The 25,695-nt window shown below is 43.2% G+C and overlaps 3 protein-coding genes across 4 annotated transcripts; 1 reads left to right on the plus strand and 2 right to left on the minus strand.

Annotated features, from left to right (window-relative positions):
* Window positions 1-172: 172 nt before the first annotated feature.
* zgc:112980 (uncharacterized protein LOC503706 homolog) lies at window positions 173-7,993 on the plus strand. Its single transcript, XM_062387696.1, has 20 exons — window positions 173-284; window positions 1,270-1,405; window positions 1,486-1,594; window positions 1,686-1,779; window positions 2,067-2,217; window positions 2,328-2,445; window positions 2,562-2,687; window positions 2,798-2,860; window positions 2,994-3,116; window positions 3,241-3,396; window positions 3,493-3,546; window positions 3,977-4,203; window positions 4,309-4,388; window positions 4,872-4,961; window positions 5,064-5,141; window positions 5,242-5,346; window positions 5,780-5,885; window positions 6,598-6,670; window positions 6,914-6,974; window positions 7,628-7,993. Exons 2-19 carry the CDS (start codon window positions 1,279-1,281, stop codon window positions 6,930-6,932), a joined length of 1,899 nt encoding a protein of 632 aa, XP_062243680.1. The 5' UTR covers window positions 173-284; window positions 1,270-1,278; the 3' UTR covers window positions 6,933-6,974; window positions 7,628-7,993.
* On the minus strand, window positions 7,247-16,873 carry smcr8b (Smith-Magenis syndrome chromosome region, candidate 8b). 2 transcript variants are annotated; one of them, XM_062387695.1, is made up of 6 exons: window positions 15,442-16,873; window positions 13,515-13,927; window positions 12,671-13,407; window positions 11,486-11,935; window positions 10,404-10,896; window positions 7,247-9,606 (listed from the first exon to the last, which is right to left on the minus strand). In XM_062387695.1, exons 1-6 carry the CDS (start codon window positions 15,625-15,627, stop codon window positions 9,204-9,206), a joined length of 2,682 nt encoding a protein of 893 aa, XP_062243679.1. In that variant the 5' UTR covers window positions 15,628-16,873; the 3' UTR covers window positions 7,247-9,203. The 2 variants fall into 2 exon arrangements, with proteins under 2 accessions (XP_062243679.1, XP_062243678.1); XM_062387694.1 differs by having other exon boundaries at window positions 11,486-11,938.
* Window positions 16,874-16,933: 60 nt separating this feature from the next.
* Window positions 16,934-25,516, minus strand: mief2 (mitochondrial elongation factor 2). Its single transcript, XM_062387697.1, has 8 exons — window positions 25,367-25,516; window positions 22,035-22,195; window positions 20,988-21,147; window positions 20,783-20,862; window positions 19,960-20,136; window positions 19,675-19,838; window positions 19,350-19,502; window positions 16,934-19,017 (listed from the first exon to the last, which is right to left on the minus strand). Exons 2-8 carry the CDS (start codon window positions 22,170-22,172, stop codon window positions 18,510-18,512), a joined length of 1,380 nt encoding a protein of 459 aa, XP_062243681.1. The 5' UTR covers window positions 22,173-22,195; window positions 25,367-25,516; the 3' UTR covers window positions 16,934-18,509.
* Window positions 25,517-25,695: the final 179 nt, after the last annotated feature.

The following is a 25,695-nucleotide window of genomic DNA, read 5'->3' on the forward strand; positions in this document are numbered from 1 at the left end:
TATTTTGGGGAAATTAACTTTAAATATACTTATCCATAAGGGTCACTAATGCTGGTCTACACTTACACATAGTAGTTTCGTTATATTTTATTATATTATACTATATTATATTTGCTTCATATTTTACCCTGAAGTTCCAGTCCGGTCCAGCTGGGGGCAGTAAACACAGCTGCTGATCTGCTAATAAAGTCGACGAAGAAGAAAACCAGCGTTTTCCGGTTACTATCAGATTTAAGAGCCCCGGCGCGAAACATTTTATTTTGGTGACGCGACAGTAAATAAAGGTAAGAAAACGAATAAACAAACAACACAAACATTTAAATACACTTTTAATCAGCTTCCGGTGCACGACTAAGTGGTAGGAAGTGAGACTCTGGGTTTTTAACAGTGTGTTCGCTTCCCTGATGGAAGCTAATAGCTAACTTCCGGGAAGTCAGTACAACGTGAATGTGTTTTGGTTTTGAGTGAAAAAGCCACGTTAAGGTTTCTGAATAACACAAATTAAATATATACACGTCTCATTTTGGGACTTGACAACACAACAATGACGATGAGTGTCGCACTAATAGCACTACACTCAAAGTCCTGTTTGTTTACATGTTGTTTACGCTCATTTAGGAGCTTTTTAACGGGTTTTTAAAGTGTTCTAAAATGTTTTGCTGTCATTAAGACTAAAACCTTTATTCAGTCTTACGACAAAGATAAAATAAGTTTTACATTCTAATGTATTAATCGTTGATATCCAATTCTTATGAACATTGTCATCGCCCAGCCTTAATTCACACAACTGGAATCATCTATAAACATTTATATATACACCTATTGACTGTATGTCTGTCAGTGTTTTCTATTTATTCAATAATGGCTCATCTCATTAACTTGTGTTTATTGTTGAGGACCCAAGGAAGTACAGAACTGACCATGAATCATTTTAGAGGAACCACAGTTTCCTCCTTAAGGGCAGCACAGCACCTTACACACAATAAAACATTTTATATCGGTTACAAAAAGTGCCAAAATCAATCTGAGGTAGATAAAAAACTACAAGATCTGCTCTCCAGAAAACTGAACCTGCTTTTATCAGACCCATTTTCAATGAACACTGCAGCTCTCCTCGAAAACCAGTCATTCCGCTCTCTGAGGTCATTACTGAGGAATGAAACATGCAGGGTTTGATGAGCGAGTCATTCAAACACATAGAGAACTTGTATAGTGATAATTCGAGTACAATAACTTAAGAAGAAGTTTTCTTTTCCTTGTTTCTCCCAGACATTTCTGATGTGTACAACGGGGGACAATGGAGTGATAATAATTCTCAGTGATGATGAGGAGGATGAAGAACACGACGTATCATGCAGTGACGCCTCGGTTTTCATAGTGGAGACGGAGGATATCAAGAAGAATGGTAACAACTTTGTTCACCTGTATCATGTGTTAAGATCGGAGCTTAAAGATGCTCATCGGCGACTCCTCCTCCTTTTTCAGATGTTGCGTTATCGCAAACCGCTCTGGACGAAGACCTGGTCGTCACGTTCTCCCGCCGCGCGGAGGTGCTGCCTCACGCCCGCTACGACTGTGCCATTCATCCTTTCACGTGAGCAAATTGGTAAACACACTTTGTGAAATACTGCCACCCTCCCCCCCTGTATACCATGATAACCCTGCTTCTCTTCTGTCCTGCTCAGGGCTACAGATTGTGAGGTTGGTTCTCCCGTGGCCAGTAACCAGCTAATATGTGATCAGTGCTTCTGCTACATCTGTGACAAGCTGGCATCAGTGGTATGTGGTCTGTAAAGATGCTTGATGTGTTGCAACAGTGATACTGATATACTTCATATGGTTGCACTCTACTCAATACTGGTGGACTTGATCACCTTAATAAACGTATGGAAGGGGGGGGGGCAGCTTTTTCATGAGCTAACACGGCATCTTTGGCCCATTCAGTCACGGCTAACAAACAGAGAACAGAAGAGCAAACCTGCAGAGGAAATGTGACTGAAAATAGTTTTTCTAGGTGTTTGTCATAAATGATGTGATGTGTGTGTGTTTGTGTGTATGTTCTTTAGTGTGTACTGTGGGTCCAGAGCGGCGTGTGTCACTGCAACAGCCACAAAAGAAGCGACTTCTGGAACAGCCAGCGGAGCACTGGACTGCTGGGAGGACTGAAGCCTTTCAACCTCACGTTGTCTGAAATCGATGCTCACCTCCGACATGCAGGTACTCGCTCACGAGACTGATGTTCACATCTTGGGGGAACCTGAACCTCTTGGTATTGTTTTAATTACACGTCATTTCACTGCCATTGGATCTGTCTTCTTCTTGTTTAGAGACACTGCTCCAGAGGTTCAAGCAAGAGCTCGCTGCACGGTTCGCTACCTTCCAGAAAGGAATGACGTTTCAAGAATATGGTTTGAACCTTCCAAACCAGCCCGGCTTCATCTTTGAGTGAGTGACACGGCAGATGTGTTCGAAATATCTAGGGACAAATTACAGCCATCCACCCTCAGATGATCTTACTCTGGTTATATGCAAGAAATTTGTGAATTTTCCGTTTTCTGCAGTTACACGCAAGTGTACGAGTTTGTGTCATCGTTCCTCAACCAAACAGACAATCAGAACGGCAGAGCTGCTGCCATCTTGAGACTGGGAGCCGCAGAGCAATTTATTAGACATTATCAATCCTCAGGGTAAACACACTCAGACAGACACACAGCATTTTCTGTTCTAGATTCCTTATCTGCCTTACTTTGAATTCTGTGGGCACTAATTTGATTGTGATTGATCTGATTCTCTCCAGAGGTTACATCTCACCATCGTCCATGGCCAATGCTAACCAGGCTAAAGTGGTGCTACTGCAGAGGTAGCGTCACGCCCACAGGGGGCAATCCAGCTGATTTGTCCTCACTATTAGAGAGCTGTGATATCTCTCCTCTCCATAAACAGTCTATGGATATTCACCTGCTCCCTCTGTGTGTCTGCTTGTGTTGTTTCAGGGTGGTGGCGTCGGTGCAGAGACAGATGGTGATGGATGATTTTACTTCAGATTTCCTCCAAAAGCTGCAGGAGTTTTACAAAAACATAAGTTTACCAGCTGAGCTGAGAAGCATGAAGAACAGGTGTGTGTTCAGATCTCAGGGTGAATAGACCATGTACGTGGTAAATGTTTCCCCAAAGGTTACATATTTAAGTCTCTTTAGGTTTTTAATATAACTTTACGTGTGTGTGTATGTGTGTTCGCAGCCTGTGTGTTCGTCCCTGGGATGACGTCCTGCTTGTGTCGGTGTTGAAGGGACAGAATGTGTCGGGCGTCCGCAAAGACAAAGGCAAGAAGGACGTCCTGTTTGAACAGAGTCCTGTAGTTCAACTGAGAACAGAGCTGCTGCAGCGACAGCACAGGTGCTCCTCCACACACACACACACACACACACACACACACACACAAACACACACCCTTGGCCTTTAAAACCAAACTTGTCTGTGTTGTGTCTGCAGGTACAGAGAGTTGTGTCGCTACCTACGAGTTGTCCAGACTGATGACTCCAAACTGTGAGTGTGAAAAAACAAAGGACCCGATTGCTTTCCTCAAATTTTGTTGTAGAGTGAATTAAAAGTTGTATTTAATCACAACTTAAATTTTCTGTAAATTCAATTTTATTTTACAATTGACTGATTGTTGTTTGACTATTTAGAATTCCAGTCCATAACAATAAGAAGACATTTTCCTTTAATTCTAATTACACCAAACAACAATTTGTTTTTTTTATTACCAAATGATAATATAGAATTATTAAAAGAATAATAATAATACAGTTAAATCTATAAATGTTTAGGTTTTGGAACAATCAACTAGATCATATTGATAAAAACAATCAGTCATAGTCATGAAAATAAACAACAGAGTAACTGATAATCAAAATAAATAAAATGTTTGGAAAGTTATCTATTTAAAATCTCACCATCTCAATGTCTCCAACAGCCTCCAGCCGCTTCACGACCTAATGCCGTACTTCATGTGCATGGACGGAGACTTCATGTCGGCCTGCCACAGTTTGGTTCCGTCGGTGAACCCCCCCGCCGCGAGCTTCACGCCGCTCATCTTCCTCTTTTATCTCCGCATCTTTGAAACGGCGATGGCACCGAAGCGGGCGGTCGGTCACATGACAGAGCTCTGCCACCCTGATGTCACATGGGAGCCAATTAAAGGTCAGACTGAGCTTCAGGACAACATCAATCTTTTTTACTCTAAAACACAAATCTTGAGGATTTAAGTTGAAGGAGATGAAGTCTAAGTCCCTCCTGTCTCTTCAGGGGCTGTTGCACTGAAGCGTGCTGAGCTGGTGAAGTTTGCTCTGCGGGTTCAGAGATGCTGCTCGGCTGTCTACGCTGATGTGAGTCCACAACATTCATCACGGTTCAGTCTGACCTCAGTTTTTAATGTAAAAGAACCGAACATCAACTTTTTATTGCTTGAAAAAAATCCAATCTGAGGCTTCTTGTCAAAATTGAGAGACTGGGAGACAAGTTTCCAAACTTTTTTAGCTTTCTAGCAGAGAATTTTTTTTTTTTTTCTTGGAACATGTCTCATCCTTCCACTGAGTTTTGTGGAAATCTATCGAGTAGACCCTTACCTGAAAATACATATTTTTGTTGACGTCTAATGGCTTGAATGTGTTTTAGCCATTTGATGCAATTTGCATGTGCAGTTTTGTGTGCTTGTTGTGCCTCAGTGATTGTGAATGTCATTGATTTGCCTTTGAGGCCACTTGAGTTCCCCCTTGTGTGGGAACGCTGCTACTGCAGTTAAATTCACTTTGCCTTTGTGAGCATTTTCTGATACGTGATATTTTGTCTGATTTTTTTTCCTGATTCAGTCTCAGTGTTGGCACCGTTTACTCACACTGGTCAACTCCCCCTGTGGGTCAGTCACCGCTCTTCAGGCCCCGAACGCACAGTTTCTACACGTAGGCATTTCTGGCTCTTTTACCTATTTCTTATTTAAAAAAATTAAATGTCCTTTTCCATTTATTTATACTGGTTTTGTTCTGATTCTCAATTAACTTCAGGAAGCAAAGGATGTTGTGAATTCAATACTGCTGAAGCCGCCCGGGTCAAATATACAGATCCCGCGTTTCTTTCAGGAGGTGAGTGTCTGTGTGTGTGTTTGTTTGTGTGTAGATGTCAGATGAGTGTTCAAACTAATGGTAATAAGCTGTTAGTAAATGTGTGTTTTTGTTTTGACAGGTTTACCCAGATCAGGCCTTGTTACTGCTGGTTACAGGAGCGTTAGGGTTGAGAATCCTCAGTGCTGCTCTGACGCCAGCTCTCCCTGTGCTCAACACATTCCAGGTATTTTACTTTTCTATCTTCAACGTCACATCCTGTTTGTGGACAAAACGTCTCTGATTAAACATTTTCCCAATTTCTCACATTTTTAGGAAACAATTAAGGAAACAAATGGTATCACATGATTTATCACTTATGCACTTTGCTTTTCTGAGAGGTTAACGTGAAACTCAAAATATTGATTATGATCTGTTAAATAACTGCAGTGATTTAACATCAGAGTGAGAAAAACATCAGAATTAACTCTTGTGTTAAATACAGCAGTTTTTGTAAAATACTGCAAAGTAACAAATAAACAGACCAGAGTGAGAAAAAAAGTTATTTGTCATGGATGAAATCTGTCAAACTCTTTCATTATGTGTTTTGTGATAATGTCTGGATGAAATGAGGATCTCAATGTTTGATGTTTTTAAACGATATCGTTTCTGTCTCTCAGGAGAACCAGTGGGCCCTCTGGTGGCTGTGGGAGAGTTTGTCCTCCAACGTAGAACGTCTCAACTCCTTCTTACAGGAGATCACACAGGAAGTGGATAACGCCACAGGTATGTAGCGTCCACTCATTGATATTGCTCTACAGCGCCACTAATGGTGAAAAATCACTTCCTGCACACAGGCGAGCATGTAAAGTTTTCACCTGTTTGCCCACAAAATAGCTGATTCAAATTTACATATTTACACCAAACCTCAGATAATAGATATCAAGGTCAAGGTCAACCATGGTCCGAAGAGCACTTTTCAAAGATATCTCTGTAAACGGTAGAGAAAATCTAAAGTTTAAATTGATATGAAAATGATTCTCCATCATATGATCTTATATGATCAGTGCTGTCATGTCAGAAAATGACTCAGAAATTGCATGGTTCACAAATACATTTATTTCAATTAAACTCTGCATCCTATCGGACGATAGACATGACCAAAGGCTTATATAGTTTGAAAATTGATTTATAATGAAACGTTGGTGTGATGTCATCAGGAAATCCCTATAAATACAGGAAAAGACATCATATAATGTTTTGAACGGATAAGTTCTACAATCAATAACCTTAGAGACATGAGCTGCAGTTTATTCAGAAAAAACATTCTGTTGTCATCATACGCAACGTGATTATTACAAAGTTTTAAAAAAGTTACCTGATGAGGATATATAAACAGAATGCACACACCGCCCCTTTGATGCTTTTCAAGAAAACAGCTGCTCTGAGATGAAAACAACTGCTTCACAAACCATCTCTTTGTTTCTGTTTCTGACAGGTGGGGATAGTTCATTTTCCTTTCTCCGCGCTATAATACTCACTCTGTCGTCTTCAGCACGGAACTGGGACCAGTGAGTCTGATTCATTTTAAACCACAAACTTCCAGCTGTAGAGTTTTTACCATTTCCCTTTTTAAAGTGGATTCTAAGAGGTGTTAAGATCTGATCTGTCGCCCCTTTCCCCCTCCATGTCCTCTCCTGGTGTGGTGGTGATCAGCACCTACTGTAAGTTGTCACATGGGGTGATCCTTCACCGTGGATCGGACCTGCTGTGGCTCTGATCGGTAACTCTGTGTCTCTGTGTTTGTCCTGCAGGCAGCCCAGCAGCAGTTAATCTCTTCTCTTCCCTGGTGAAGGCCCAGTCCCAGTGTTAACTGTGAGTCCCTCAACAGCTCCTCTTTCATTAGTTTGGTTTCTTTAAAGAAAAGTAGGATGTTTCTTTATTTTACTGGAGGATGATGTGTATATGTTTTGAATCAGACTGTAAATTGAGGCATCCTGTGGAGTTTTGTATTTTATGCCTCCACACCAGCGACACCCAGTGGCTGGAGGTTTTATATATTATGGGTTGTCCGTCCGTACAGTTCACGACTTTAAGATGAACTGATTAGAAATTGGTGGTTAAAGATTAAAGGTCTATTTAGTCCATTTAAAAAAGGACTAATCAAACAATTTTATTTAAAAAAAAAATGACAGTACTCAATTTTTTGGGTTCTTTTAGAAATTAACCTTCAGATTAACTGTTCGTGAAAATAATCATGAGTTGCAGCTTTAAGTGAAGTTTGTGTCTGATCTGTTTTTAATTGGTGTCGTTGCAGATACAATCAATCAGGTTCAATTACTGCATCAGAAACCTCACTTCTTTAATAAATACAATCAATTAGTCAGTTAATCCTTCAGCACTAGTTTTGATTCAGGGTTTCAAAATACTCTCTGAGTGGATGTGTCAATATATTATTCCCCCTTCAGTGTGAATCCTCTCTCACATCAATATATAACATCATATAAATATTTGCTTTGTCTTCGCAGATTGTCCTGATTGCACATCACTACGCCTCAACATCCTGGAATCGCCACAGAGTCGAGCACTGGGAGATTTACACATCACACAGAATAAACCTGTACAGACCAGGTAGTGTCGGCATAGTGAAGAGAACAATATCTCCACTGTAAATTACATTATTAACACCTCAGAGACACTATATTCTACTTTATTCTTTAATAATCTACTTTCCAGTCTGATCTGAACAGGATAAAAAAAGTTGAATTCTTCTCTGTGGGATTTTGTTCTATTTGAACTGAATTATGTTTACTTTCTGGAGATACTTTTAGATATTCACTATTTTATTGAGACATTTATGTAACTGTAAATAAAAAAAATAACAGCTTTATGAATTACTTGAGTCAAAAGAGAAGAAGAATTCTGTCTCTGGGTTATTGTTTAACATTTTGAAATTCCAGTGTAAAAAATGATGTGATATATTTTCAGGGAATATATAAAAACACGTTAAAATCAGTTCAAGCTTGTGTCGTAAAAATAAACGGTGATTCACAAGAAGAGGCTGTCGTACTGTCTAGAGTTGAAGGACAAGTGGTGGAAGTTTACTGCATTCAAATTAAACTAAAGCTTTCAAAATAAATGTATTTCCCTGCGCGTGGTGGAGGATAAATATTAAGTATCATAACATGGACTTATCTCTCAAACCTCAACTATTAAAAGTAAAACTCACCAAACTGCACATTGATTAACTGATGACATGAATATTTCAGAAATAAGAGAACATTTAATTTTACGTATTTGTTATTAGAGGTAATTTATATTGCACTGATACATTTCTAAGTATTTCTTCCACCACTGCCCATTATTGAAATTAAACTAAAAGTTTTTTTTTAACTTCTTTACCAACAGGTAGAGTTGAACTATAAACTGTCTAAAATTTAAAGATGGACGACTCGAAAAGACAAAAATAAAGCCCGGGTTCATGATTGCCCCCTAGTGGATAGCTGCAGTATAAACAATCTGAAAAGTCAAAGTAAACATTAAATATATTTTTTTTCTTGAAGAGGTTTTGTGTCATCATGATTGACAGCTGAGACCGACTCAGCTTGTGGGACGCTTCCCTTCTGGATAACGAGAGGAAGTGCAGATGTGTCGTCCATCTTTATAAACAGAATCAAACTCAAAGCTTCAGCTCATATCAAACTGCAGCTCGACTGTTTCACTACTGAATATCCATCATCTATCAGAATCTGCCTTCAGATTGTTCCTCATTTTAAACTTGCACAGTGCACATACGTGGCTCAATTGTCAGTTCACATGTTAAACCTACATTTTAAAAACACACTTCAATAAAACGTAAAAGCTTCGGGTGCTGGAGATGTGGAGGCTGCCAGCGGGTTCAGGGTTCCGGTGCCTGAGAGACACTAGTGCACTAATGTACAGTAAACAGAGCTACGTGATGGAGCAGGAAGCATGTAAACACACGTGTGATTGTTTTGTCTTCACATGTTCACAGTGTCAGATGATGTGAAACCTTCAGCATCGGATCAAATTACACAGGAATCAGTGCGTTTAGTTTTTGGGGTTCTCCCGACTCGGTGGATTTCATGTTGTGTACGTGTTCCTGTGAAGCTGCACTGCGCTGTAAGAGAATCTTAAGACCGGGGGTCCGCGTCCCGCGTGGCGCTGCTTGATGAGCTCGGACAGGAAGTTCATCACTCTCACATCCTGTTCACTGCTGGACAGTCCTGGTGTGGAGAGACGGTGTGAGGCAGGACGGAACGTGTGCAGCAGAGCCTGGTTCACCAGCGCGGCCAGGCAGCTCTCCAGGTGCAGCAGGTAGGTGGAGCCGCGGCTGATGCCACTGTGAGGATCGGTCATTCTGCTGATGAGGGAGCCGGAGTAGCACGGACAGCGCAGCGTCTTCTGGTCCAGGTCCAGCAGAGCCAGGTACCGACTGTAGCGGCTCAGGGAGTGGATGATGCTGGACGAGGAGCTGGAGGGGGATCTGGTGCAGGGGGAAGGAGGAGCACACGTTTAAAGGCTGATCGTGTATTAAAGGCAACATTTAAAGCTGAAATAGTTTATTTTGTTGTTATGGCTGTGTGTAAATGTATGTCCTCTCCTTGTCACATCAACAACACCTCAGTCATAAGGGCAAAAAGTCCTTTTTAGAAAGTTGTCTTCAAAGTAAAAGCACAACATTTGTTTTGTTGCTGCTGTGCTTTATATTGAGCTGAATTACAGAGCTTTTATTTTGAAAAGATTTAATCTTCTGACATAGCAGCGAATGCAAAGTCGGAAAAAATAACAATTCAGTGAAGCATTCAAACTTATATATACACACTACACACGTGAACGAAAATACAGACTATAACAGCTTCATTGCAGATAAACCAGGTCGGATAATCACAGGTTAATTCACTCTGCACCTTAGACTCTATAAAAAGAGCTGTACAATAGAAAGTGTTTGAGAAGACGACGCTACAAACAGGCAGGTTTAGAATGGGCCCTGCACTCGTTCAATTAAAAAAGGATTCTGGGTGAGAATATATGGTTCTAATGTAAATGTTCTCAAGCTGGTTGCTAACTTGGCTGTTTGGTGCTAAATGCCACTCAGATGGCAAACCTCTACCAAAGGCTGAGGAAAGTATTTCAATATATATATAAAATAAGGATTGTATTTTTCATCCTGCGCCCTATGTTTATGTAAATGAATGGTCATCAGTGGCTTTGATCTAATCTTATGGGTACTGTATAGATACTTAAGGATTGGCTGGTGCCGTCGGGGGGGTGTCGTGGTACCTGTGTATCCCGATCAGTCTCCAGGTGAGCAGGTCGGTCAGTTGAAGGGGCGTGGTCAGACACGGCGTCATGGCGTTTCTGTCGGGCGCCGGCAGGAAGAGACTCAGAGCGTCCACCAGCTTCCTCACCAGGCTCTCGTCCCCCCCGAGGACAACCAGCGGCCGGCCGCTCAAGAGGCAGAACACGGCGTGATGGGAGAAGGAGAAGTGCTTCACGAACCTCAGGGCTCGGAGACCGGCCTTCCTCCTCCTCTTGTCTGAGCGGGGGTTGATGTGGATGTGCTGAGTCGGGGAGGGGGGGTCCGAGGAGCCTGTGAAGCTGGTGCAGTCTGACGCCTCGTCGATGCTTGGCACCCTGAGGGGAGCGCGGGGGGGGGACCAATGGTCTGCCTCCGCCGGGGCCACGGGGGGGGCAAAGTTCACAAGGAGGTCCATCCACTGGACCATCTGATGGACTTTGGACGAGTTGGACATCGGCTCCACTGCTTCATGGACTGTGAAGTAGAAAGTGTTTTGTTATGTCATGTTACCACTGGAGCTGTGTCCTCTGGCACCATTCAAATCAAACTGAATGGAATTACATTAAAACTAAATTGTTCTATCGTGTGCACGCTGTTAGAAACTCATATAAACTCTCATGAAAACCCCTTTTTGGTATGAAGGCAACAAGATATAGAGGAATCATTTTTATTATCAATGTAAAATACAGCCACACTATGATGTACGCCTCCTCCTCCTCCTCCTCCTCCTCCTCCTCCTCCTCCTCGTTGGAGGTTTACGTCCAACCCAGAGGAGACCCCGGGGTCGAACCAGAACTCAACAGGATGGACTACGCACAAGGGAACTGAGCGACCCGAGAAGATAACGGAACAGGAAATGATCCTACGCTGCCCAAACTAGGCTTCTGTTATAGTTTTGATCAGGAAACCCCTAGAGGCCGAAATACGTATTGCACATTGTGAAAAAAATGGCTTATTAACCAGCAGGAACAGGATCAATGTCTAAAGAGATCTGTGTAGTCTGAGTAGATTATTATTTGAACCCATAAAAGTTTAATGAATTCTGTATCAGATGTTTTATTACCTTGCAGCTCGTTGGACGTCTTCTCCGTTCTCTCGTCTTCGTGCTCTCGATTCTTCTTCCAGCTCTCCACTGGCTCCTCTTTGACCTCCACGCCATCACCGACAGTTAAATCCTTTAGAGGCTCGTCTTCATCAACATCACCTTCCTCTCTCCGAGCAAACTGTTCGTTTCCATGTTCACCTCCTTCACCGGTCCCATTGAGGATCTTCTCCTCAGGTCTGCCCTCCTCCTCCTCCTCCTCCTCCTCCTCGAAGCCGTTGCTCAGAGGCTGCTGCTCCGCCTCCTCCTCTGTGATGGCGGTGAGGTCGTCGGGGAAGATGGACTCGGTGGTGCTCAGGACCTCGATGCTGTCCTCGCTGTTGGCTCTTCTGGCGTACGCCCGCACGCGTCTGGCGCCGGTGTCGACCGGCACTCGCCGGAGGGGGGGGTCCATCAGCATGACCGGGGTTTCTGCTGAGGAGAGGAAACTGTCAGCTGCCTCTGTTGGTGGCATAGACCGGAATATATATATATATTATCTTTAGATTCATTTCTATTTATCAGTTGATCATTTAGAGTCAGATTAGAACTGCTCGTCTTCAAATTGAATGTTTAGTTTGAACAAAACAGAAAGATAAAAAAATAACTATGATGAAAAACATTGAAGAAGAAATGTCACATTTTAGAAACTGGACCCATAAAATATAATAAATCACAGTTTATGAGTTATTTTGAGTTACAATTTACCCTTTTGACGTGGACCCAAACAAAAGGGTAAATTGTGTCATTTTTTTAATCACACTATTTATCATTGTCACCATTTACCCACGGAATCATTCACAGAGAAAGTAAATCTGACATAAATGGGGAAGTGATATCAATGCAGATTTAAATATGGACTGTTGGAGGAAACATGTGTTTCTAGTTCCCTTTTCTAGTTTCTTGTTTTGTTTTTGCACTTTTTGTTGTTACTGATTTGTGAGTGTGTGAAAATGTGGCTTGATTGAATCTAAGGGGACTGATGGACCTCGGGGAAGGCTCGTGCCCGACTGAGTGACTTTCTCATGGCTTCCAGAATCCAGAAGTATGAATTATGAATTTGTTTTCAGATTTAAGAAGCTGATGTTTGTTTGTTGATGTTTGTTTTCGTTTGTTTTGATGAATAATTCCAGCAGCTAACTGACGATCTGAATCTGTCGGACGAACCTCTGCTGTCGGATCCGTCCACGTCGTGCTGCGTCCGGTACGACTTCTCTGTGCCGAGCACCTCGATGCTGTCGCTGCTGCTCACGCTTCCTGCCATCTCCGTCACAACGCCGGGGTCAGAGGTCAGCGCCCCTCCGGCCTCCAGCTTGATGGGGATCTCCTCCACGCAGGAGTAGAAAGAGTCCAGGCTCCTGGGTTCAGAGCAGGTCGCCCTGACGCCGCTCTGACTCGCCCTCGGCAGCTCCTTCTCCTCCTCCTCCTCCTCCTCCTCGTTCTCGGTGCTCCAGGAGTCAAACAGGAAGTTGGTGAGCGCGAGCCTCCTGGACAGGGAACGCGAGACCCGGACGGTTCGCAGGACGCTCCTGTCGCCCCGGAGGCGGCGCTCCGTGTCCGCCAGCTGCTCCTTCGTCAGGGACAGGAAGTAGTCGTTGCAGAGCTCCTGCAGGGGCTTCAGTTCGTGCTCCGACCTGCAGGGGGTGGGGGTGGGCCTGGGGGGGCTCTGCTCAGTGGGCAGCAGGGCAGTGGGATCGGTGAGGGAGTCGGCGGGGTCGTAGGGCAGGAAGTCAGGTTTCTTGAGCTTCCTGTTCGGGTAGGAGGTGACCTGGCGGAGGAGGTCTCTGTGGGTTGAGATTGAACGCTCCACAGATTCCAGATCAGCCGCTTGTCCTGCGTCTTCTGTGAAGCCGTTGACAGCCGACAGGTGTTTGGTCTCCTGGAGCAGCGTCAGCCTCACGTACCTGAAGCAGAGAGTTTGATTTGGTCAACAGTCGTAAAGTGTGGTTATCTAGTTTCCAGACATTTGCAATAAATAACATCAGCTGTGTGAACTTCCTTCCGATCTTACTCGAGCTCCTGTAGTTTCCTCTGCAGCTCCATGGAGAACGCCTGCCTGTTCCCCGTCTTGAGGCTGTCAGCCGCCCGGGAGAAGCACGAGGACAGTTCGGCGAAGTTCTCCATCAGCTTGGCCAGGTCGGAGCACACGTAGGCCATGCAGAAGGGCCGCACCATGCCCCGGGCCTCCAGGTCGTACAGGGTCAGGTGGTGCACGTACGCAAAGGCGTCCTCGGCCGAGTCTCCTAAGATCACCTCGGAGTCCTCGCTGAAGTTGAGGCGGGGGCCGGGGCCGGCGTGGGAGGCGTGGACGGGGCCGGACGCCTGGTAGTCCACGGACATGATGCGGACGGAGAAGTGGTTGAGGTCGAAGGAGCCGATGACTCTGGGGTCGTCCGGGATCGTCAGCACGGGCTTTGGACCCACCTGAACACAAAGAGGAGGTTTGAATAATAAACATCACAAACATGTTCACCTTTAATCCTCTATTTAACTCTTAACTCCTTTGTAAAGGCTTGTTAAGTTGCTTTTACAATTCTACAGTTATATATTAATAGTATTATTTATTTATACACATATTATAATGTATTATTACCTCAGCCAAGGAGCTTATGTGTTTGTCTGTTTGTTTGTTAGCAGGATCACATGGAAACAACTAAACAGATGAAACTTTGAATAGGGATGGGGTTAAACTTTCTTCAGATCCAGGAAGTTTTTCTTTTCACTTTCTTTATCGTTGTGAGAAGAGTTTTAAATTTTCATTGATTTCTCAGAGGATGATTCATGGATCTTGATTTTAAAAATATGTATTACATTTATGAGTGTGTGTCATTTGTTGCAGATCCCCCAAAAAATATAGCTCTAGCGAATCTGGCAGTTTTTTGTCTTGTTCTAGTTATATATTCAATGTAAAGCTCTATTTTTCCCTCTCTGTTGAAATGTTCTTTAGAAATTCATTCATTCAACCTTTATTTCAACAGACCTCCTCTATAACTGAGCCTATTAAAGAAAGAACACATGCCAAGACTTCAGGAAAACACAAACAGCCAAACGTGCCAGACAACAAACTCAGGAGCAAAAGGAAAAAAGCCTCATGAACAAATACAGAACATAAAGTTTAATATAAAGCAAATTAATTAATTTAAACAAGAACAGCTGGTAAGATAAGGTGACATTAAAAACTAAAATTGTCCTGAGAATGAAAATGAGTTGAGCTTTAGATTCACCTCAATGTTATTACATGTTTGCAAACCTGGATGAACCAATCTCAGGAACACAGTGTTTATTATTATTATCAGACAGCAGTGATGTAATGTCAGGGGCTTAAAGTCCCATAAGGTACGAATAGATAAATAAAACACATCGATGGACATCCAACCTACATGTAAGTTCAATTTACTAATTATATTTTAATGAAGGATTTTTTACCTTCAATTTAGTTTCTTTACATAGTTGTATTGATACTTTAAAATACTTATACACTAAAAATGATGTATGTATTTATGTATTTCAATAATAATTATATTTGTATTGCCCATATTCACAAATCACAGGTTGTCTAGTAGATCTTAGAGTAAATCTACCAGAAAAACATTAACATGGGGGAAATAATGTGTATTTCAATGACATTTTATTACACAAGTTCAAACTGTAAAGAGTCATATTTAATGTTGAGCTGGTGAATAAATCAAATAAGTTGAGTGAATTACACTCATACAAAAATATATACACATGACACACACAAGTATGACTTTAACTTAATTGAATCAAGTCACTCTCAAGTAATTTGATTTATTCACATTAAATCTGACCCTTTACATTGAACTTGTGTTATAAAGCAACATGGACATTTCAAATGTCATGGAAATACATCGTTTAGGATTATAAACAGTTCTCCGGCACAGACGCAGCACAGACAGACGCAGCACAGACAGTCCCACCTGCTCGGAGAACTCCGCCACCAGGATGAAGTCCCGTTGGAAGAGAGCGGAGCAGCTCCAGGGGTGTGAGAGAGGCAGCAGCGGGACGGAGAAGTCCTCCGGCGGCCCCGCAGACCCCCGGTCCTCGTCCCCTTCCCCGAAGCCCTCGGAGCTGGTGAACGCCAGGAGGTCCGGTGACCCGATCATCTTTCACACGGGCCGGAGGCGGCGGACGAGGAAGAGGAGAAGGAGGAGGTGGTGGAGGAGGAGGGTCGACCCATGGAGGATCACAGCCGAGAAACAGGAGGGCTGTTCGGGCTGCGCGTCCCGGTGTCCCCCGGCCTTCAGCGGATCGGACCGGACACAACAACCGGGCAGTAGGACACTTAATAACTTCACGGATCCTGAAGTTGTCACATGTTAAAAACTGATTCTAAACTTTCTTGTCAACAACAACAACAACATCAAAAAGTCCCGTTAACAAGCGTCGTGTTCGGGGGAGAACCTGGCGGAGAAGTGAGCGCCTCTTGCGGGCAGCGGTCACTCAGTCACACGGTGTCTCCGGGTTTCTCTTCCTCTTCCTCCACGATCCAGCTTCCACATTCATCCAGGCTCGGTTGTTTCACCCGCGGAGTGAACCCTCGTCACCCGGCTTCAGCCATGTGACACACGCCGGAGCCGGTACCCGCCCGCCCGGGCGGCGTCTCCGCACAAAACAAGCTGGAGTTAATATAGACTTCTGCTCAGCACTTTCAAAGTAAAACCTTTGTAATTTTGGGAATATCCGCTGGTAAATACTCTCAAATTGCAGTTTAGTAGATAAACGTTACTACTAATGATACTACTGGAGGCTGGGCAGTAAAACTGTGTTTCATTTGTATTGTGTAAACGCAATTATAACCTCAAACTTATAACATGTTTATAAGACAAACTTAGCATCTTCTTCTAAATCTCTCCTTACAGGAATAGTTCAACAAAAAATTTGAAATTCACTCATTATCTACTCACCATCGGCATACTGGTGAGTAGATAAATTAATTTAAAATTGGGTGAACTATCCCTTTAAAGCAGGGCCCCCCTAAAGTCCCTCTGAAGGCTGCACAGGCCAAGGCAAGTTCCGAAGCTCAGTGCAACTTGAGCAGCAAAAGCTTACAGCTCAGTGACCCCCCACGTGTGGTACAACAGCCACCCATATGAAAGCGGGGCCTTGGGGGGGAACTGAACCACCACCTGCCTACAGGAAAAACATAAAGAGCAGGAATGTGATGATGACCAGTGAGTCATCATCACATGTTAGTGCCCAGCTGATGGTGGAAGTGATCAGCTGATTACACAACTGAAAGTCACATGACACGATTTCACCATCTTTGATGCATATGATATCTGCACAGAGTTTAAAACTCTTCCTGGTGAATGAACCTGAGGTCGACTCTCCTCAGACAAAGTCCCCGGGTGATTCACACATCATCTGCGGAACATAAATTAAAATAGGAGCAAATGAGCGAGAATCAAAAGTGGTTTTGTTTTTTATTTTCAGTTTCAAATCACAGAAAATCTCTCTTACATCCACAATGAAGAAAACACAAACGACCCCCCCCCCCAACACTTTCATTCTGTCTTTAAAAGCAATGGCTTAAAATCATTAGGCATCTTTAATCATAAGTTAAAGGGTTAATTCACCCAAACATTATTGGCAGACATTAAACAAGCCAAAAATACTGCACACTTCAATCTCAAGTATGAAAATATACACGCTGGAGTTAGATAAGCCCAACTCTGAATAGTTAAATAAGTGCAGCCACACCTGATGGATTTCAGCAGCTCATTCTTTCTCTGCATAGTTATAATCTATTAAAGGAGATTCAGGAAAACGAAGCAGAGCGAGCGCCATGAACGAGAGGCAGAGTTAAACCAACTGTCCTCCCCCCCAAGCTGTTAAAGTACTGAGCTGTATGTGGCCATGTTGACCACCTCTTACTCCTTGTGAAGAATAATGACAAAGGCCTAGCTACTGTATATGTGTGGGTGTTTGTGTTCACATTGACACACACCACAAAGCCACCAGGCATTGGTTTGTCAGGAGTATTCATAAAAAAATACAGAACGTATTTCCATGAAACTTGGTAGAAGGATGGGACAAGGCCCAAGAAAGAACCCCGGTAAATTTTGGCATGGGTCCAGACATTTGTTGAATTCTGAATGGATCTCCTGCAGCTTTAAAGGCTCAGTGTGTAGAACTCAGTGACATCTAGTGTTGAAGTGAACATAGCATCTGATTACCCCTCACCTCACCCTCCCCTTCCAAACAGGAGAACCTGTGGAAACCTTCAGTTGTCATGAAAAATCAAAACGTGATAGTTTGTATGACTGTAAAAAAACATGGCGGCCTCCGTAGAGAGGACCCGCTCCTGCTTTAAATATAAACTGTTTAAATATAAAAGGACTCATTCTAGAGTAAAGAAAACAACCAGAGAAAACATGACTAGTTTTTTTTTTATATATTCCATTTCTACCATTAGATCCCTTTCACCTAAATCTTACACACTAAACCTTTAAGGCAGATTTGACCAATTTAAGGGAAGGAAGTGTTGATGCTGTGGCTTCAAACAAATCAACGCATGGACACTGAGGAGTGTAATAATATGTTTGGTTCATTGTGTGGTGGATCACTCAGGATGGATGTTAGTACCACATCTGACTGAGTTCTATGAATGACTGTGTGTGGCTGGATTAAATCTGAGGTGAGTGTTGGGCCTTGACGGAGGTGTGCGTTCTACTGAGACCCATTCTGGTAACATTTGATAAACACTTCCTCAGCTCCTTTCCTTGGCACATTTCCTTTCCTTGATTAACCCTTTCACATCTGCAGCCTCCTTATTGCCTCTCGTCCGGTCAGTCCATGGTACCTGCCATTTTCTTATTGCAACTGTTCCCTCTTCCCTTCCAATAACACCGGATGAGGAAGCTCCACAAGCCGAGATCGCAGTGGGAATAAAATGTCTTTGCCTTGAACCAAACGTCAAGGATGAGGAAAGATTAACTTCCCGACGTCTGTGTGTCAAGTAAAGTGTTGTGTGTGTGCAGCTCGGTCATATGAGCAGGATTTCAGGCTCTGACACGGCGCAGTAGAGCATGAAGCCCATCTGGTCCACCTGGTCCTCTGACAAGCCGCTCAGCAGATTGACAGCTGGTTTGAAGTAGCTGTGTAACGCCCCTTGCTCAAGGTAGCCAATCAGCTCTGTGATGCACTGCTGGAATCTCACATGCAGGCTGGACTCGCTCCAGTCGCTTTCACCGTCACTGAGGTGCAGGATGAGATTGGCCAGCGGGGCAGCTGGGAGCGGTCGCAGGGCCGGGTTCAGTCTGCACACCGCCTTCAGGATCTTGAGTGTGTGTCTGCGGCGGCCGTCGTCTGCGGCGTCGAGTTGTGCCAGACGCTGAGTTTCCCACGGGTAGAGCGACAGGTGCCAGGCGTTGACCCAGGGAGAGGTGAGCTCGGGCTGGGCAGTCAGGACAACGTCCTCCTGCCTCAGCAGAGGCAACATGGAGATGAACAAAGGTGGATCACTGGTCTCTACTCCCTCGTCATCACGAAGCCTAAAGGATTAAAGCAGAAAGGTTTATTTGAAAGGTGAAAATTACAAGACACAAACATGGATTTTCTACATCTATGCCTCTGTAACTGTGGCAAATTGTTTATTATCACTCTGAACAATCAACATGAAGGAAAACAAGGAATAACTTTTAACATCCTGTATATTCAGCGCATTCAAAGAATTGGCTGCAGACCATTAGAGACAATGGGAAGGTTGTTACTCATCACCACCTACAGATTCTTACCAGTGATACTTTGCCTCCTTGCTGATGACTTTTCAGATTTAAAGCAAAGGTACTTTAAGTCAACTGTGGCTAATTTCCAACACACTCACCGAATCTCCAGTCTCGGGTCCGATCCTCCCGGTACTGGTCTGATGAGACAGTACATCACGCTGCTGATTGACGGCCAGTTTATAGTTTCCAGGACAGCTTTACTCAACATGTTCCCAACAGCTTCTGCAGACAGGTAGCCACCCACCAGGTGCCTACAAGACAAGGGGAGAGAATGCTTTTAGAGAAAATACTCATTTTCCAATGATGTTTCTGCTTCATGCCTTTACCAGCGTACTCCAGAGTTTGATGAAATCTCGTGGATTCATCTCTGTCATTTTAAAAATATTGATTTGATTCTATGTTAATGTTAAAAGTATTAATCACCTGTCCCAGTAGCTCCGTCCTCTTGGGAAATATTCCAGATTAACCCGGCGGACCATCCAGTGCAGAGGGTGTGTGATCAGAGTCTCCTCCCCCGGGATGAGCCGCCACAGAGAGGGTTCCAGCTGCAGAGGCATGAGCAGACACACATGGTCTGCAGTGACCACCTAAAACACACACACAGAGAAACAAACTCAGCTGGCAGTCGTTTTACATCTCACCATCCCTGAGGTGCAAAGCTTAAAGTGAAAATCAGCAGCACATTTTTGAGCGTGTCCATGTTTGTACCTGAAGGTCGTCCACCAGAGAACCGCCGAGCCTCATTTCCCCCAGCGGCATGTCGGGGTGACGGCTGTGCAGGAAGCCTTGGATCTCCGTGCAGATGTCCAGAGCCAGAGCCTGGGCTCTCTGGACCTCATGTGGAGTGAGCGCTGCCCTCGTCTGATAGTACTGCTGCAGACGCTCCTACACACGGTTAATCAATGATTCAGAACATGACAGAACAAATCAGACACTGGGACAATCTTGACTGTCTGTCTGTACAGAAGCAAATCATTCACACCAAAGCTTTTTGCCAAGAACAATCTAATATACTGCTTTGTTTCAACTATTCTTCACTGAGTCGTAAGTTCCAGAGATGCCAAATAGGAAACTGTGATGTTCAGCAGCTCGTAAAAGATCATCTGCTCTAGCTTTATTCAAAGGCAAATCACATTGTTTCAATTACCCTGTTATGTCCAGTTATGCATTTGCAGCCGCTCTACTACCATTTAGTGAGCATATGATTTCATGTTGCTGTTATAGAACGACTGTGGCTCTGCTTGTGTGGATGTTCTGCCCACGAACACAAAGCCGTTTCATGCTTGTTTGACTTCTTCCATATAGTCAGTGCACACACTCACATCGTATTTTGATGATTCAGGGCTCTAGGGACTCAGTGCAGCCGAAGCAGTGAATAACAATGTGCATCCCCTAAGCACTGCGCTTTAAAAAACATGTTACACATGAATAAATGAATGAGCCAACACTGAGCAGGGCTGTTAGAGCAGCTGTTGGGACTGAATGCATAATGTGTCTCTTCAAGAGCTCGGAGCTGAAATGTCAGGAGTACCTGCAGAGTGAGGACACACAGCTGGAGCCGCTTGGACTTGGACTCAGGTTTGGACAGCTGAGGCTGCTGGTTCAGGTCATCTGAGTTGGAGAAAGGTTAGAGCAGCTGTCAAGTCACATCAGAGGGTTTACGAGGAAGATTAGAATAATGAAATGTGAAGTTTAGTATTTGGGATGTCTTATTTGAGTCTTCCTACTGTTAATACCTTTCTGTTGTCTCACTGCCTTGGTAACATGTTTCTTCACCACGCCCTCGATGCCCTTCCTGATCATCTCGGGTGAAGCCGAGCTCAGCTCCTCCCAGCTCTCAGCCAACTTCTGCTCCACCTTCTCATCATCGGTGGCGCGGCCTGCGCGCTCTATCAGCTGAACACAAACAAACACACATCGTCACAATCACGCAGTCGTGCATGACAGCGCAGTGATAATGCCCTGCACTAATACAGAGCACAGTGCACACAGACAGATAACTTCAGCCTCATGGAACTTCAGACTGAGCAAGTTTTTTTTGCATATATTACAAACTGCTGACAACATTCTGATGCGTTGTATTTTCTGAGGCCAGGCAGCAGTTTATCTAAGAACATATAGAAATCTACAAGTTCATGTCAGCGTTTTGCTGCTTTCAGTGATGTGAGCTGATAAGACTTATATCACAGGGTCTAATCATGAGTCAGTCTCAGCTGTCAATCATGAGGTTTTACATTATTATTCAAGCATCAAATTAATAATTAAAACCAAACTTCTTTGATAAATGAATACTTGAATAAACATCAGCGTAATAAGAACTACATAAAAATTAAAGAAAACATTTTTGATAAAAAACTGATTTGACTAACATGGAGGAGGTGGGGTTTATGAGCTATGCTGCAGCCAGCCACCAGGGGGCAATCAAGATGCTTTGGCTTCACTTATGAGTCATATCATCTTTCTTCACCTAAAGTGAGTGGCACAGAGCTGCTGTGTAACTAGTCAGAGGCAGAGGATAATATGTTTATCCTTATTAAAGTAAAGCGCTATGGAGGAAAACAAATTTATAAATATACATATACCATATAATATTGATTGATTATATTTAAGCAGGAACAGTAAGCACATGACAAGGGAAAATAAAGAAAAATAACTTTCTCCTGAGTCTGAATTATGCAATGATTCAAGTCTTGTCCAAAATACATATGATTTTTTTCCGTATTCCCAAGACGTAAGAATATGAACGACCCAGACGTGCTCCTGACAACCTGAGAGACACTCACCCGTTTCACTGCCAGTGTAGCGATTCCCAGCACGGCAGCTCCCCCAATTCCCAGAACCAGCCGAGCATTGGACAGCAGGAAGTCAATCACCATGCCAATCCCATCCTCTCCTCGCCTCCGACTCCCCTGGAAGTTCATTGCTTCCTTTCTTTGTGGTTACCCTTGGAAAGAGAGAATGCATAAATTGAGGCGAGTAGAAATAACAGGAGACACGACAGTCAGGTGGAGGTGACATAAAGTCTACCTGCTGCATTCTGTATCTCTAGTATCATGGCAGAGTAAACCACGAGACGATTTTAAATATTACATTTTCTCACCAGCAGAATATTAACATATTAACATACAGGTAAAAATTCAAGGACATATTTGGATAAATAAGTCAAAGATATACAAATTCCTTTATAGTCGGAACAAGGAATCACTGAATAGTTTGATAAAAGTGAAGGAAATTTTAATTTGCTTCATTTCCACCAACTCTAGACTCAACTGAACATCTATGGGGAGATTATTAGATTAAGGAGATAAATAAATTTGACTTGAACTTGATGGTGAGAACAATTTTTCCCACCATTCATGACTCCGTCAACAAGCTGCAGTTCTGGGAAACCGCCCACTAAACTGCAGTGTTTTCAATGGCTTTACCCAGGGTGCATCTGGGGTCATATTATAAATCTTGTTTTTGCAAACAAGAAGCTCACAGGATGATTAGACATGCATTCCTCTGATTAAACAAAAGGGTGGCTGTTGGAATGTTTCTCTTGGCTGCGTGTTGGAGAAGTTCCAGTTGAATATGTGGTTCCTCTTTAAGCAGATACACTGACTGTACAGCAGGATTAAAAACCACAGGTGTAATTAATGGCATTACCGATGGTTATAGCTTCTGTTCCAGTGTTTCTGACTCAGCCACATGGAACACAGCCCATTGTTAACGTTATTAATCACAGTTTGGAGTTTTTTTTCAGAGGCCGAATCAAAATGTCCGTGGTTGCAAAGGCCTATAGTTAGAACGGACACCTGTCTGAGCAGATGGCCGGTGATAAGGCAATATGTCTCCGCAACTTTGTTCCTAACTTTAGGGGAAACATTCTAGTTTGATCAGAATCGACAACAGTGAACTCCATGAGCAGACCCATGCAGTATGAATGGAGTATGTATGATTTACCCTGGTTCTTTTATTTTGCTGAACACTGAACACGTGTGTGAAGCTCATAACGTTTCAGCTCCTGGGACCTGAGCGCCAGGAATAACCACTTCAACAGACTGCATGTCCTCTCTCTCTCTGTCCTCTCGTCAGAGCAACAGGGTCCCCAGAATGGCAACACACTATTTATAGACCCAACACATGCCTGAGTCACACAGGCCGGGTCAGATTCACGACAACCTTCCTCGTGTAGTTACAACACAACTAACGTCTGCAGCACGTACAGTACGCAGGTGGCACGTTCACCACCGGAGCAGAGGCCACTTTCTATTTAATGTACAAGGGCTGGCCAATAAAATAGTATCAAATCATAATTTTCATCGATAGCAATACAACAAAAGTTTAATATCTATATAATCTTTATGCATTGTACCAACAGTGAGGTATAACACATAATTGCGACTGATATGAACACTTTATATATTTTAGGATATAATTTTTCGCCATTTCTACCAGCCTCATTAGTTACATTACAAACTGTGGAAGGATCCAGTGTAAGGAACGTATATGAGGGTGAGGGAAAGCTCAATGGACACCACTCATGTGGACACATGTTATCCAACAAGGGTTGAGCTGATTGTAGAAAATGGAGCAGCAGATAAAATCAGTCAATAAGGCTGATGACCATTATACTGATTGTTGTTTTAATTCCCTACAATGGTGAGGAAACATGGCAGCATTTCCAAAATGGTGTTTAAATTGTACAATGCCAACTTAAAATACAACAAGCTGAAACAAATGTGAAGTATTTGTTAAGGCTGGATAACATGGTGAAAAAGATTTCATCATCAAACATCAAATGATATAGATAATTATCACTATAAAAGTCTTTTGATTTGAAAGACTCCTGAGTGAGGTTGTGGTCTTTAACTCTTCTTGAGTAGGAATCTGAAGTAAATCCTTTATGTGTTATAATCCTCTGCACAGTGCCTGCACAATTCATAAGCATTATATCAATATATATATTACAATAATTATCCATATTGTTTCATCGCCCAGCCCAAGTGTTAGGAGCATACCGCCCCCCCCCCCCCCCCCCCAGTTTGTTACTGTCAATGAGGGGACAGACAACTTATCTACATAATACAATGATAATAATGATAATAGAAGTTAATCAATAATTAAGTTAGCTCGCTGCAGCACTTCTCTGTCCTCACTGAAGGTAGCAGCTCTGCGAGACAACAACAGTGAGTTGTTATGTAAGGAAACTGCAAAGAAAGACAAATGGGACTTCTCCTTCTGGGATATTAAATGAAAATGCACTTTTTCACTACTGTGCCGATGGGGGGGGGGGGGGGGGGGGATGTTTGAGTCCGCAAAACACTTTGAGTTGCAGGTGTAGACAGTGTTGCAGCCAAACCCAATACAAGAAGTAAATGGTGACTGACTGTCTAACGTATAAAACTATAGAAAGACAACATAATATGCCTCCAGTCCATACTGCTCCTGTGGTGTTGTCCAAGTGTCTGTAAGCCCCGACATTTAATTGGACTTGAAACTGCTTCATTAACACTATGTTAACTGCTCTTAAATTTGAATGTGTTGGCTTGTGGACACTTGGACGACACCACAGGAGCAGATTGGAGGCTTGTAATGTTGTTTTTCCATTGTTTTATACGTTTGAAGAATTGGTCACTGCTTACTTCAATAGTTTTGGATTTGGCTGTAACACTGTTCACCCCTTAGACTACAGAAGTGTTTTGTGGACTCTTCACCCCCCCCCCACCTTAGTGGTGAGTAGATCATGAGTGGATTGTCAGCTGGGGTGAGTTAGAGGAGAGTTCATCTTATATAAAAACACGTCTTCCTCCTGACTGGATGTCCCACATGTATCAGCTTCACAGATTCAGTTTGAACTTTCAGCTGCTGACTTCTTTCCTCCTTGTGATGCTAACGCCTCCTCCATCCAGTGTTTTTCCACTCAGGCTCCCAGATCGGCCCAGTAAGACGTCCCAGTTAAACACACCGACACGTGTGCGCATTCATCCAAAAGACAGAAATCTAATCTGAAGTATTCCAAACACGAAGAAGAGACGAACAGCTGCCAGTTCCTGTTAGCAGCTAACCTAGCTAGTTAGTGAAGCTAGCCAGTTAGCCGCATTAGCTGTGTGTGCTGGTTAGAAGTACTCACCACTCAGTGAGGAGAGGAATGAAACCGCCTGAATCCGAAACATCAGTTTGTTAAAATGCGTCTTTTTCAATTCGTTATCATCGATAAAACGCAACGTAACTGTCGCTCATCGGTTTAAATATAACTCAGGTAGCTATCAGCTGCTCTTCCTCTTCCTCTTCTTAATAATAATTAGTGGCTTGCACTCAACGTTAAAGCGCACTAGCGCCCCCAGCAGCCATCCCGGGAACTGCTACTATAACGTTCATTCTATTTATTCATGATAAATTCATAAAAGTTTCCTGGAAAGAACCTTGACGTTTAGAATACAAGCGATTCAAATGATTGTT

This window comes from Platichthys flesus, chromosome 5 (genome assembly GCF_949316205.1).
Source record: "Platichthys flesus chromosome 5, fPlaFle2.1, whole genome shotgun sequence".
Taxonomy (NCBI): Eukaryota; Metazoa; Chordata; class Actinopteri; order Pleuronectiformes; family Pleuronectidae; genus Platichthys; species Platichthys flesus.